General features: G+C 48.5%; 1 protein-coding gene across 4 annotated transcripts in view; it reads right to left on the bottom strand.

Moving 5' to 3' along the window:
• Positions 1 to 14,842, bottom strand: part of plekha1b (pleckstrin homology domain containing, family A (phosphoinositide binding specific) member 1b) — a 41,436-nt gene that overhangs the window by 7,721 nt on the left and 18,873 nt on the right. For all 4 annotated transcript variants that reach the window (XM_014158359.3, XM_014158360.3, XM_014158364.3 and 1 more), the window contains exons 3-8: positions 12,350 to 12,406; positions 11,956 to 12,001; positions 10,007 to 10,104; positions 7,886 to 8,008; positions 6,722 to 6,862; positions 6,153 to 6,221 (exon numbers count right to left, since the gene is read on the bottom strand). In XM_014158359.3, coding sequence (XP_014013834.1) covers positions 6,153 to 6,221; positions 6,722 to 6,862; positions 7,886 to 8,008; positions 10,007 to 10,104; positions 11,956 to 12,001; positions 12,350 to 12,406 — 534 coding nt within the window. The remainder of the gene's footprint in view (positions 1 to 6,152; positions 6,222 to 6,721; positions 6,863 to 7,885; positions 8,009 to 10,006; positions 10,105 to 11,955; positions 12,002 to 12,349; positions 12,407 to 14,842) is intronic.

Genomic DNA, 14,842 nt, shown 5'->3' with positions numbered 1-14,842 from the left:
TGATCTGGGGGACTCACAAAAAAAATGCCTGATGCCTGAGTGTTGGAGTGTGCCCCTGGCTATCCGTAAAAATGTTTTTTTTTTTTAAATGGTGCTGTCTGGTTTACTTAATTATAAATTATTTAATGAATTATTTATACTTTTACTTTTAATACTTAATTATATTTTAGCAATTACATTTACTTTTGATATTTAACTATATTAAAACCAAATACTTTTAGACTTTTACTCAAGTAGTATTTTACTGGATGACTTTCGCTTTTACTAGAGTCATTTTCTATGACGGTATCTTTACTTTTACTCAAATATGACAATTGGTTACTTTCCCACCACTATGTCTTAATAAAACACAATTTTCCACCACCATTTTCAGATTTTCTGACAATTTTGTCACGCCCTGATCTGTTTCACCTGTCCTTCTGATTGTCTCCACCTCCTCCAGGTGTCGCTTATTTTCCCCGGTGTATTTATCCCTGTCTCTCTGTGCCAGTTCATCTTGTATGTTCAAGTCAACCAGCATGTTTTTCCCATGTTCCTGCTTTTTCTATTCTCTTTTTGCTAGTCCTCCCAGTTTTGACCCTTGCCTGTTTCTGGACTCTGTACCCGCCTGCCTGACCATTCTGCCTGCCTTGACCTCGAGCCTGCCTGCCACTCTGTACCGCCTGGACTCTGAACTGGTCTTGACATTTTGCCTGTCCACGACCATTCTCTTGCCTACTCTTTTGGATTATAATAAATATCAAAGACTCAAACCATCTGCCTCCCGTGTCTGCATCTGGGTCTCGCCTCGTGCCCTTATAGTACAAACTGGCCATGACAGCCCCAGCAGACTTGGACCAGCTCCGCCACGCTGTCACCCTGCAGGGAGCCATGAGGAGCTACTACAGGACCTTCTGGAAGGGCTTTGTTCCCTGATGGAACGCCATGACCAAGGGTTTAAGGCTATTATGGAGCAAATCAGGGAGTTAGCTCATAGGCAGCCTGCCACCTCTGAGAATCCCAAACCACCCAGTAACTTTTTTCCTATTAGTGGTGAGTTTGTACAGCCTACCCCAGCTCCCCGAGAACCCCGCTTACCTCCTCCGGAGCGATATTCTGGTACCTGCCAGGGTTTTCTTTCTCACTGCTCCCTTATTTTTGAGCTACAGCCATCTTCGTTTCCTTCGGACCATTCGAAGATACCGTATATTATTACGCTAATGTCGGGAAGGGCGCTCTCCTGGACTATGGCAGGTTGGGAGCAACAATCCACCATTTGTCGTCATCTGGAGGATTTCATGGCAGAGGTGAGGAAGGTGTTCGATTCTCCGGTATCCGGGAGAGAGGTGGCCCGATATCTTCTTGAATTACGTCAAGACTCCCGTAGTGTGGTAGACTAGGCTGTTGATTTTCGCACGTTGGCCGCTGAGAGTGCCTGGAATCCGGAGTCTGTTTTTGATACCTTCCTTCACGGACTATCTGAGGTGATAAAAGATGAGCTAGCTGCTCGGGAATTACCGGTGGACCTCGATTGCCTCATCGCCCTCACCATTAGAATTGATGGACGTCTAAGGGAACGCAGGAGTGAGAGGAGGTCTGGCTTAGGTCACAATCGTTCATCCGCAGTGGCTCGCTCATCTTCGAAGGAATCCGGAAGTCCCCGAAGGCTATTTTTCCCAAGAGGATCCGAAGCCACCCGAGCTCCCTCGAGAATCATCGATGATGGGTGAGCTTGATACACCAGAATCTATGCAACTGGGAAGGGCTAGGTTATCGCCTAGGGAACATTCCCGCAGGCTAAGCTCCAATTGTTGTCTGTATTGTGGAGCTGTAGGGCATTACATAGCCACCTGCCCAGTAAAGAGACCTGAATCCTTAGTAGGTACACGTACTCTGGTGAGTCTGACTGTGAACCCTCTAAATTCCCATTACCCAAACTCCTTTTTATGTGAGCTTGCTGTGGGGAGACCAGTCTCAGTCTCTCCGGGTGCTTATTGATTCTGGGGCAGATGAGAGTTTCATGGACGCTACCTTGGTATCAGAACTAAGTATCCCTACTCAACTCCTCTCTGTTCCCATGGATGCCAGGGCACTAGACGGCCGCTCCATTGGTAGCGTCACAAACAGCACAGTTACCATTAATATGCGGGTATCTGGAAATCACAGTGCGTCAATTCAGCTCCTCCTCATTGAGTCCCCTCACATACCTGTTGTTTTGGGTTTTTCTTGGCTCCAGAAGCACAACCCAGATATTGACTGGACTACGGGTTCCATCCTGGGTTGGAGCTCGTTCTGCCATTAACACTACCTAAAGGCGGCACAGCCTTCTCTGAAACGTCTGCCTCCAGGGTTAAGTATCGGCTTGGATCTCTCTGCTGTGCCCGCAGAGTATCATGACCTCCTGGAGGTTTTCAGCAAGGCTCGAGCTACCTCCCTTCCTCCACATCGTCCTGACGATTGTGCTATTGACCTCCTGCCGGGCACCACACCGCCTCGAGGCCGGCTATATCCTCTGTCTGGTCCTGAGACCAAGGCCATGGAGGAGTACATCGAGGACTCACTGGCTGTTGGGAGCGTTCGCCCTTCTGCCTCTCCTGCTGGCACAGGATTCTTCTTTGTGGGGAAGAAGGACAAGACCCTGCATCCATGTATTGGTTACCGGGGCCTCAATGACATTATGATTAAAAATCGGTACCCTCTACCTCTCCTCAGCTTTTGAACCTCTCCAGGGGGCTACTATCTTTTCCAAACTGGACCTTTGAAATGCCTACCACCTTGTGCGGATACCTGAAGGAGACGAGTGGAAGACAGCTTTCAACACGGCCAGTGGACACTATGAGTACCTTGTTATGCCGTTTGGACTCACCAACGCAACCGATGTCTTCCAGGCCCTGGTCAACGATGTGCTCCGAGACATGTTGAATCGTTTTTGTCTACCTCGACGACATCCTGATTTTCTCTCGTTCTGCCCAGGAACACATTCTCCATGTTCGACAGGTCCTTCAGCGCCTCCTGGAGAATCAGTTGTTTGTAAAGGCTGAGAAGTGTGAGTTCCACCGCTCCACTATCTGCTTTCTGGGATACATTATTGTTGAGGGGAATGTTCATATGGATCCAGAGAAGGTGAGAGCGGTGGTGGATTGGCCCCAGCCCACGTCCAGTGTGCAGCTACAGCTTTTTCTGGGATTTGCACATTCCACCGCCGTTTCATTCGGGGCTACAGCAACCTGGCGGCTCCCCTCTCTGCACTCCCCTCTCCCAAGGTACCATTCACATGGTCTCCAGCAGCGGACAGGGCTTTGGGGATCTAAAGCAGCGATTTATTACTGCTCCCATCCTCATCCATCCGGACCCGACTTGCCAGTTTGTGGTTGAGGTTGATGCTTCCGATGTGGGAGTTGGGGCCGCTCTTTCTCAGCAATCCGTCCAGGACCAAAAGCATCATCCCTGTGCCTTCATGTCCCATCGCCTCAACTCTGCGGAGAGAAACTACAATGTTGGGAACCAGGAACTCCTAGCTGTTAAGATGGCTCTGGAGGAGTGGAGACACTGGCTGGAAGGGGCGGAACATCCATTTCTGGTATGGACGGATCCTAAGAATTTAGAATACCTCTGCACTGCCAAGCGCCTCAACCCAAGGCAAGCTCGTTGGGCTCTGTTAATTACCAGGTCCAATTTTACCATCTCCTACCGCCCAGGGTCAAAAACCGCGAAGCCGGACGCTCTATCCAGTCTGTACAGTTCCACTGCCACACCCTCTGAATCTGAGACCATCCTCCCAGGCCTCTTGTTTGGCGGCTTCTGTTTGGGGAATTGAGGCTCTGGTCCGCAAGGCACCGGTCTCAGGTCCTGGAATGGGCTCACTCCTCCAGGCTTACCTGTCATCCTGGTACTCGTCAAACCCTGGCTTTCCTCCATCAACGCTTCTGGTGGCCCACCATGGTTCCTGATGTTTCGGCCTTTGTCGCCGCATGCATGGTGTGCGCGCAAAGTAAGACTCCGCGGCAAGCTCCGTATGGCCTCCTACAACCACTCCCTGTCCCTCATCACCCCTGGTCCCATATTTCCCTGGATTTTGTCACTGGGCTTCCTCCGTCAGATGGCAACACCACCATCCTGATGGTGGTTGACAGATTCTCCAAGGCCGCCCATTTCATCCCTCTTCCGAAGTTACCTTCAGCCAAGGAGACGGCCCAGCTTATGGTGCAGCACGTCTGCCGAATCCATGGACTCCCAGTTGAGATTGTCTCAGACCGGGGTCCTCAGTTCTCGTCACAGTTCTGGAAGGCGTTCTGCACTCTTATCGGGTCGTCAGCCAGCCTGTCCTCTGGGTTTCATCCCCAATCTAACTGCCAGTCGGAGCGAGCCAATCAAGATATGGAGATGGCACTCTGGTGTCTTGTTGTCATTAACCCCACCACCTGGAGTCAGCAACTGGTCTGTGTGGAATATGCCAGGAACACTCTCCCCTGCTCGGCCACTGGACTATCCCCATTTCGAATGCTCCATGGGGTATCAGCCCCCATTCTTCCCAGAGCAAGAAGTTGAGGTCAACATACCTTCAGCCCAGATGTTCGTCCGCTGTCGGCGTACCTGGAAAAGAGCTTGGGCGGCTCTTCTCAAGACCACCTCCAGGTATCGTCAACAAGCGGATCGCCACCGACTCTGGCTCCTCGCTGTCGGGGAGAGGGTATGGTTGTCCACTCGAGGGTATGGTATGGTTGACCTACCCATCTGGGTAGAATCCCATAAACTTTCCCTCGTTTCATTGGTCCTTTCCCCATTTCTAGAGTCATCAGTCCCACTGCTGTCCATCTGCTGTTGCCCCGTACCCTCCGTGTTCACCCTACTTTTCATGTGTCCAGGATTAAGCCCTTGTCTCACAGTCTTCTGTTTCTAGGCCCATCGCTCCCCCCGAGTCATCGATGGCCAGCCAGCGCATATGGTGAGACGCCTCCTAAGGGTTCCACCACGGGGCAGGGGTTTCCAGTACCTGGTTGACTGGGAGGGTTATGGCTTGGAGGAGAGGTGCTGCGTTCTTGCTAAAGACATCCTGGATCCGGCCCTAATCACCGACACCCCGGTCAGCCAGGTATGCGCCCAGGTAGGATGCCAGGTGGCATCCCGGGGGGGGGGGGGTACTGTCACGCCCTGATCTGTTTCACCTGTCCTTGTGATTGTCTCCACCTCCTCCAGGTGTTGCTTATTTTCCCCGGTGTATTTATCCCTGTGTTACCTGTCTCTTTGTGCCAGTTCGTCTTGTATGTTCAAGTCAACCAGCGTGTTTTTCCCGTGTTCCTGCTTTTTCTATTCTCTTTTTGCTAGTCCTGCCGGTTTTGACCCTTGCCTGTTTCTGGACTCTGTACCTGCCTGCCTTTACCTCGAGCCTGCCTACCACTCTGTACCTCCTGGACTCTGAACTGGTTTTGACCTTTTGCCTGTCCACGACCATTCTCTTGCCTACTCTTTTGGAATATAATAAATATCAAAGACTCAAACCATCTGCCTCCCGTGTCTGCATCTGGGTCTCGCCTTGTGCCCTTATAAATTTAAGATGCTGCACACCCTTGGCTATACGTGGTGTGTAACATTCTAAATTGTCCAAAAATCTGTTAGGGCCAATGGGAGACAAGCTCATTCACTACACAAGCCACTCCTTATCCTAAAAACGTAGGGAGTAAAGGAGGGAGAAAACTTGTCCTTCTTGTCTGAACTCGTTCTCTACCTCTCAGACCATGAGAGAGGAGGTGCAGAATGTGAGTGGGACAAACAGATGTATCAACAATCTAGCATTCCTCTAGCTACAGTACAGAATAGAAATGCTGAGAATCTGGGCCAGCATGGATGATGAATCAAAACCCAGCTTGTCCACTTGGAAGTCCTGCTTATTAGTAGCTGTGCCAAGAGCTTTGGGAGCCTGCAACAATGCACAGGCCAGGAGTCGGCTCTTATCTAATCTGTGTGTGTCTGTCCAGGGCTCTAGGGGTCTGTGAAACACAGGTGCAAAACAAAGACGAACTGCTAGCCAACGGGGTCACGCAGCTCCTTTGAATTGTGTGTGGGGGTGTGTGTGTTGGCGTGGGTGGCTCAAGGTCATTTTGTGTGGAGTGTGTGTCACCTTGCTCACAGCCGCCCACAGAAGGAAGAGAGGACAGAGCCACATTCCCACTAACCAGGTCTGACTTAAAGTAGCTGACCGCGTTCTCCTCCAGTAAGAAGTATCTCCTCTTCCAGTTCTTCATCTGCGGAAAAGAAAGGAAAACATTACAGACGGCTGCAACATTTCCAGCTCCTCCAAATCCTTTTGACTTGCTAAGAATGCTGCTAATTGATAGCTATTCCGACATTATATAGGGCCACTGTTTGCTATAGAATGGCTGGATTACTGTGGTTAATACGTTCCATTAACAGAGAGCTAAGAGAAGTTAGGTCAAAGGCAGGACAACGATGAGGGATATAATTCACCCTCTGAAACAGCTGGTCAGATGCCTGCTGCTATCCAACTCCAACACATCATAATCCTATAGGACGACAAACACACACAGCCAGGAATACCGCTAGTATAAAAAGCTTGTAGCTGTGGGAGAATCCCTCTGAGCTTGTGGTGTACTCATTAGGCACCACACGGAAGAAAACGGACAGAAATGTTTTCCGTTATGAACGCGACCATGGTCCTAGTGTGGGCTTCTAGTGCTACAGCACCGGGAAGAGTTCTCCCACTGTCTGTACCGTCACTACTCACCACGGCTCCTTGCTTCACACAGTATCCAGCCTTGATGAGTGCCTGGTCCTGCGCCCCTCTCCCCAGGAAGTAGGGCAGCTGGCTGTGGGCCTTCCGCTGGCCCCCCCGCTCTGCTCCGTTCTGCCCCCCGTCGCCCTGCTCCTGCACCGCAGGACACAAACATGTAAGTGTACAAACGCACACACACACACGCACAGGAGTATATCGGGCACGCCAACACACACACACTCACGTTAGACAGACAGATAAAAACACACACACACACACACACACACACACACACACACACACACACACACACACACACACACACACACACACACACACACACACACACACACACACACACACACACACACACACACACACGCACACACGTGTGTGTGGCAAGCCCCCCACCATATCATCATCTCCAGTGACTAGAAATGTGTGTGTTAACAGCAAACAATAATGATAGAGAATTCACTGGCTGTTCCATAAGCTGAAGTTGAGGCCGGACCACTGCACCGCCGCTGCCCACGCAGGAAGTGACATCACAGCATCTAGATGTAACTTTTCACTTTCAGCCAGTGTTTTTTAAGAGGCCTTGCTACATACCATATACCAGCACAAGACAGGATATGACTGGTACCACTCATACGTACCAGAAAACACACCACACAGTGAGCTCCTCCTCAGAGGAACATTAAATTCAATGTCTGTCACTATCTAAAAGATGGCCTGACCCATGGGCATTTCTATTCAGTCAGACCATCTATTTATATAGCTGATTAACATGGCTGAAATCAAGTTACTAAGGGAACAAAAACTCAGTTATGGAATGTTGCTTGTTACTGTCCCAAACCCCATTTGACAGATTTGACTGAAGTGTTCCAAGCCACAGCTGAGCAAATGGCCTTCAAACATATGTCTATTTACTCGTGTTTAGGGTTACAGATTTTCAGTGACTCTCCCAAAATTTAAGAAACTCCCCCAGGTTTTCCAGAAATCCCAGGTGAGGGAATCCAGGATATCCTGCTTATTCCTTTTTGATTCCAGGAATATCCCAACCGCGACTTCTGGAAAATCTGAGAATGTTGGTAAAATTTCCTGAATGTTTGCAACCTTACTCATGTTTGGTTAGGGCCTGGTTAGTGTTGGGCCAGACTGGTGCATCTTCCTTACCTGTGTGGCAGTGATGATGGGTACTCCACCTATGATCTCTGTCTTATAGGAGATCTGCTTTGTGGCACCCAGCCCCTCCTGGGGGATCTCTGCACTGGGCTGGCCATCCCCCGACTTTGGCACCTGGAACATGTCAAATAAACATCAACTCCCAGAGTGCATCGGGCCAACATGCCCCAAAACCTTGTTAGATGTGTCCCTCAGCGGTCTCTGTAGTGGCATGATGATGTACTCCCTGCCTGCTCATTAGTCTATTTTCCATCAACTCTAGCCTGGGGGCTCAGAGAGAAACTGCTACACTGAGTGGTGACTAGGGTAATCGATTGGTGTGTGTGTGTGTGTGTGTGTGTGTGTGTGTGTGTGTGTGTGTGTGTGTGTGTGTGCGTGCGCTCAGGCCAGGTATCACACTCCAGTGCACACACACACAGTCAAACATTGACAGCTGTCTGTAGAAGTGTGTGGTACCCAAATGTGTGTGTGTGTGTGTGTGTGTGTGTGTGTGTGTGTGTGTGTGTGTGTGTGTGTGTGCGTGTCTGTGTGTGTGTGTGACCTTGTTGAGTGGACTGAGACTGTGTTGCAGTATCAGCAGCAGGACTAAACTTAATAAAGAGAACATGAGTCAACAGAGTTTGATGAGACTTCAATACAGTGCGTGTATTGTGAAGTTATTACATAAGTTATTATTATGTAAGAATATACTTAACGCACAGTCCATTTTCCATACATGGATGTGGTTTAATTAAGCAATAAGGCCCGAGAAGGTGTGATATATGGCCAATATACCAAGGCTAAGGGTTAGGGTTAGGGACGACGCAACCCCCGAGGTGCCTTATTGCTATTATAAACTGGTTACCAACATAATTAGAGCAGTAAAAAATGTTTTGTCATACCCGTGTTAAACGGTCTGATAAACCACGGCTGTCAGCCAATCAGCATTCAGGGCTCGAACCACCCAGTTTATAAGAGGAATTAGAGTGGAACATCATCTCCAGTGAATCCCGGTGAAAGCACTGTCTGCCCTGTTGTCCTGCCCTGTCCTGTTCTGTTCTGTCCTGTCCTGTTGTCCTGCCCTGTCCTGTTCTGTTCTGTCCTGTCCTGTTGTCCTGCCCTGTCCTGTTCTGTTCTGTCCTGTCCTGTTGTCCTGCCCTGTCCTGTTCTGTTCTGTCCTGTCCTGTCCTGTCCTGCCCGGTCCTGTTCTGCCCTGTTCTGCCCTGTCCTGTCCTGTTCTGCCCTGTTCTGTTCTGTCCTGTCCTGTTGTCCTGCCCTGTCCTGTCCTGTTCTGTCCTGTCCGGTCCTGTCCTGCCCGGTCCTGTCCTGTCCTGTTCTGCCCTGTCCTGTTCTGCCCTGTCCTGTTCTGCCCTGACCTGTTCTGCCCTGACCTGTTCTGCCCTGTCCTGTTCTGTTCTGCCCTGTTCTGTCCTGTTCTGCCCCGTTCTGTTCTGCCCCGTTCTGTTCTGCCCCGTTCTGTTCTGCCCCGTTCTGTCCTGCCCCGTTCTGTTCTGACCCGTTCTGTCCTGACCTGTCCTGTCCTGTCCTGCCCCGTTCTGTTCTGCCCCGTTCTGTTCTGCCCCGTTACTTCCTTTTCTGTAGCGACAGTCCGTTACTCAGAGCACTCACCTTCCCCTTTGTCCTGTGTGCTTTGGTGTGTGCTTGCCTATGTGCTTGCTTGCCTGTGTGTGTGTTTGCGTTTACATTTGTGCAATGCGAGTGTGTGTTTGTATGTACGTGCCTGCCTGTGTGTGTGTGTGTCTGTGTCTGTGAGGGCTAGTCAGGTGGGAGGGAGAGGAGCAGAGAAAGCCATGGTTGCTGCTGTGGCCCTCAGTGACACAGTAAGAGAAAAGATCCCCTGCCCAGAGGGGTTTGGATGCCCTGTAGGAAACAGACAGGGGCTCCTGGACCCAGCAGATGAGTGCTTCATAATGTCTTTCTCTCCACTGTTTACTTGACAGTAGACACACGTGAGGTGCCTTGTCATCCTCCTCCATCCCACTCCCTCACGCCAGCTGAACTGGGATAACACATCCTAATTCTGAATCACTGGTCCTTTCCTAGCGGGCGTTGAGATGGATGCGGTCTTGTACTACTGGAGACTTTTGACAAGAGACAGGGCAGGGGACTCACTGTGATCTTGGTGGCATTGTTGAGCACGTTGACCCACTCTACCAGATCCTGCTGATCATTGGCCTGGAGGTAGAACTTCCTCATACCAGCATTGATGACTGGGGAGAGAGAGAGAGGCGGGAGAGTGAGAGGGGGTGGGCAGGAGAGAGAGAGAGAGAGAGAGAGAGAGAGAGAGGCGGGAGAGTGAGAGGGGGTGGGCAGGAGAGAGAGAGAGAGAGAGAGAGAGAGAGAGAGGCGGGAGAGTGAGAGGGGGTGGGCAGGAGAGAGAGAGAGAGAGAGAGAGAGAGAGAGAGAGAAGAGAGGAGAGAGAGAGAGAGAGAGAAGAGAGAGAGAGAGAGAGAGAGAGAGAGAGAGAGAGAGAGAGAGAGAGAGAGAGAGAGAGAGAGAGAGAGAGAGAGAGAGAGACGTAACAAAATGTGGAAAAAGTCAAGGGGTCTGAATACTTTCTGAATGCACTGTATCCTTGATCCCAAAATGTGTTCGGGCCGCCGTATGGATGGTGTGACGCAATAGTGGCGCCTCCAGAGGCCAAATTGAGCTCCGGACTGCATTGCCGTGCGCCTCCCAAATCAATAGCTCCGCATTGACATGACTGGTTGACGGTAGGTGGGGCGGGAGGTCCTGTATTAACACAAACTCACTTCCTTGACAACTTCCTTGCTCCGCGAAGAGCAAGAAGTATAAATGCCCTGCCTTCTGCAGAGGCACTATCACCGTAAACGCTGCACGGCCAATGCAGACGTCGGATTGACCATGCAGAGCCTTTAAGCGCCACAGCAGCAGTTCTGTCAGTTAGGCCCATTAGCAGAGTTTAATTATGCATCTCTGTATTTCAGTAACATATTTCTGCTAAGTAGTCTGACACATGCTGCTTAGAGTGCTCGGCTGAGTCCCATGTTCAGAATCCAGAGAGAGACATTTCCATGTGTCCCAAATATCACCCTTTTCCCTATCAGGAATAGGGTGGCATTTGGAACACAACATTTGTCCGGCAGTATTATGTTTCCCATCCCTAACGGAGACATAATACCAGTGGACTGTCTTCCACCGTCCTATTCAAGGAGACATAATACCAGTGGACTGTCTTCCACCGTCCTATTCAACATCTCAGTTTTGTGATTCACCAGAGCGCACCAGCGCACACACACACACACACACACACACACACACACACACACACACACACACACACACAACACACACACACACACACACACACACACACACACAAGACTCAGTCAGGGCTGAGGTAGGTTGACCTCATACTTGGACAGTCAGGTAGCCAATCCTAAAACTACTGGAATAGATTGATGAGACTATCCAAAAGTGGAACTGGATCATGCAAATACCTAGGTTAAAAATATCCCAGAGTTTTAGAGAGGGGGGTTCTGATTTGGACTCCAGCATCCTGTCATGCAGGAAAGACCCCCACTCATGCCCCAAACTCGACACCCCCGCTCATCAAACAACATGGTTGGGTCGAGCCAGCTCTTGGCGGTCACCGGCGGGTCATCCTACTGCTTCCTTCTATTGAGTGGGGGAGCTACTGTATACTCCTGACTGGGGCCGCTGAGGGACAAAGGGCCTGTTGAACAACAGCACGTCATACAGAAAATGGTCCCATTCAAACCCCCGCGAGGGAGGGAGGGGGGAGGGAGGGAATCTATGAAAAGAGGGGACAGGTGAACAGTGAAACAATTACTGACGGGGGGCTCACATCATCGACCTTAGTGAACTAAATAGAATCATTCTCGTTCAATAGCTAAAGGTCAACGGTATCTTTGCTAAAAGCCGCCCCCTACTCCCACCCCCCCACTTTCCTCCCAATGCTTCCTCCTTCACAGAACCCCCCAGACAGCACACTGCTAGAGAGACAATACCCAAACATACTCATAGACACAACTAGCAGTAATGTAGAGTGAATCAAATCCAAAGGTTGTTGGACTTACCGAAGCAGAACTCCGCCTTGGGTCGCAGCTTTGTGGCATCACTCACCTACAGGGGGGAGAGAGAGAGCGAGAGAGAGAAATAGTGAGAGAGAGTGAGAGAGAGAGAGAGAGAGAGAGAGAGAGAGTGAGAGAGAGAGAGAGAGAAAGAGAGAGAGAGAGTGAGAGAGAGAGAGAAAGAGAGAGAAAGAGAGAGAAAGAGAGAGAAAGAGAGAAAGAAAGAAAGAAGAAGAAAGAAAGAAAGAAAGAAAGAAAGAAAGAAAGAAAGAAAGAAAGAAAGAAAGAAGAAAGAAAGAAGAGAATGAGACAGATGTTCACACCTAAGACTGTGGTTGGCCATGTCTGTGTCTGTCAGACAGGATTTAATTCAACAACATTATTGGAAGACTTGACTGACCTTGGAGATGTAGGTGAGTTTGAGGGAGCCAACATTTTCAGCTCCTTTGGGCAGGTTCTAAACAGAGGATTCAACAGTGATGAAGGCATTAAACGATTTACAAATCTTGGAGAAGGAGATGGAAACTAAACTGAAATGAATAATTCAGAGCCCAGGGCAGCATCAATAAATGATATCATTTTTTGAGGGCATGACCAAGTCTGTCTTTGTACAGGTATTCCTCACTGAGCTCCCACTCCCCGCCAAACAGATGACATGCATTTAAATGACCTGGAAAACATTAAGTCTGATTGTTTATGTTCACGCCAATGTTTTCATTGGCTGGTTATCATCTACATCACATTTAAAAGATGATTCCTTTATCTTGTCATTTCATGTGAAGGAAAGGAATGCCCAAATCAGTAAGACTGACAGTATACCATAAAGCACTACTCTACTAGTATACTGTACATACTTTCAAGCAGTTATACTTCATGTAGAAGGAGCGTAAAACAACATGCCAGAAGAAGTTCAGAGGTGAATTTGCACAAGTCACAAATGACAAGAGTATAGATCTGGGGGAGGGACAGACAGACGGACGTCTGGGCAGACATGTAACTTGACTCGGTTTCCCCAGACGTAGCATCATCTCCCCAGCTGACGACACACACATTTCCTCTTGATGGCCCAGAGTGGTCTGGCCAGACCAGACGGATCAATCCAGTCCAATACTTTATGAGATTAGGTCAGTCCAAACAGAAGCAACTATTAAATTCATCCTACCGCTAATGTTCTACTCCAGTGCATACTGTAAGTACATAGGGCCGTGTCAGCTGCTGCCCACTCAAGAAATGACATCAGCCTAAATGCATGCGTTGATTAAACACACAGACATTAGAGACTGATGACTTGAGGGTAGTGAGAGCATCATAGCCTAACTGATGATCTCCTCTGTGAAATGTACAGTACCAGTCAAAAGTTTGGACACACCCACTTATTCAATGTTTTTTCTTTATTTGTACTATTTTCTACATTGTAGAATAATAGTGAAGACATCAAAACTATGAAATAACACATATGGAATCATGTTGTAACCAAAAAAAGTGTTAAACAAATAAAAAAAAAATATATATTTTAGATTCTTCAAAGTAGCCACACTTTGCCTTGATGACAGCTTTGCACACTCTTGGCATTCTCTCAACCAGCTTCATAAAGAATGATTTTCCAACAGTCTTGAAGGAGTTCCACATATGCTGAGCACTTGTTGGCTGCTTTTCCTTCACACTGAGGTCCAACTCATCCCAAACCATCTCAATTGGGTTGAGGTTGGGTGATTGTGGAGGCCAGGTCATCTGATGCAGCACTCCATCACTCTCCTTCTTGGTCAAATAGCCCTTACACAGCCTGGAGGTGTGTTGGGTCATTGACCTGTTGAAAAACAAATGATAGTCCCACTAAGTGCAAACCAGATGGGATGGCGTATAGCTGCAGAATGCTGTGGTAGCCATGCTGGTTAAGTGTGCCTTGAATTCTAAATAAATCACAGACACTATCACACCTCCTCCTCCATGCTTCACGGTGGGAACCACACATGCTGAGATCATCCGTTGACCTACTCTGCGTCTCACAAAGACACAGTGGTTGGAACCAAAAATCTCAAATTTGGACTCATCAGACCAAAGGAGGGATTTCCACCGGTCTAATGTCCATTGCTGGTGTTTCTTGACCCAAGCAAGTCTCTTCTTCTTATTGGTGCCTTTTATTAGTGGTGTCTTTGCAGCAAATCAACCATGAAGACCTGATTCACACAGTCTCCTCTGAACAGTTGATTGTTGAGATGTGTCTGTTACTTGAACTCTGAGAAGCATTTATTTGGGCTGCAATTTCAGAGGACAGTAACTCTGATGAACTTATCCTTTGCAGCAGAGGTAACTCTGGGTCTTCCTTCCCTGTGGTGGTCCTCATGAGAGCCAGTTTCATCATAGCGCTTGATGGTTTTTGTGACTGCACTTGAAGAAACTTTCAACGTTTTTGAAATTTTCCAGATTGACTGACCTTCATGTCTTAAAGTAATGATGTCTTAAAGTAATTGCTTATTTGAGCTGTTCTTGCCACAATATGGACTTGGTCTTTTACCAAATAGGGCTATCTTCTACATACCACCCCTACCTTGTCACAACACAACTGATTGGCTTAAATGCAATAAGAAGGAAATAAATTCCACAAATTAACTTTTAACAAGGCACACATACCGTTAATTGAAATGAATTCCAGGAGACTACCTCATAAAGCTGGATGAGAGATTGCCAAGAGTGTCCAAAGCTGTCATCAAGGCAAAGGGTGGCTACTTTGAAGAATCTCAAATATAACATATATTTTGATTCGTTTAACACTTTTTTGGTTACTACATGATTCCATCTGTTATTTCATAGTTTTGATGTCTTCACTATTATTCTACAATGTAGAAAATAGTAAAAATAAAGGTGTGCCCAAACTTTTGACTGGTACTGTATG

The sequence above is a fragment of the Salmo salar genome, chromosome 19, assembly GCF_965601325.2.
Source record: "Salmo salar chromosome 19, fSalSal1, whole genome shotgun sequence".
NCBI lineage: Eukaryota > Metazoa > Chordata > Actinopteri > Salmoniformes > Salmonidae > Salmo > Salmo salar.
Note: the sequence above shows the minus strand (reverse complement) of the source record. Positions and strands in the feature narration are given on the sequence as shown.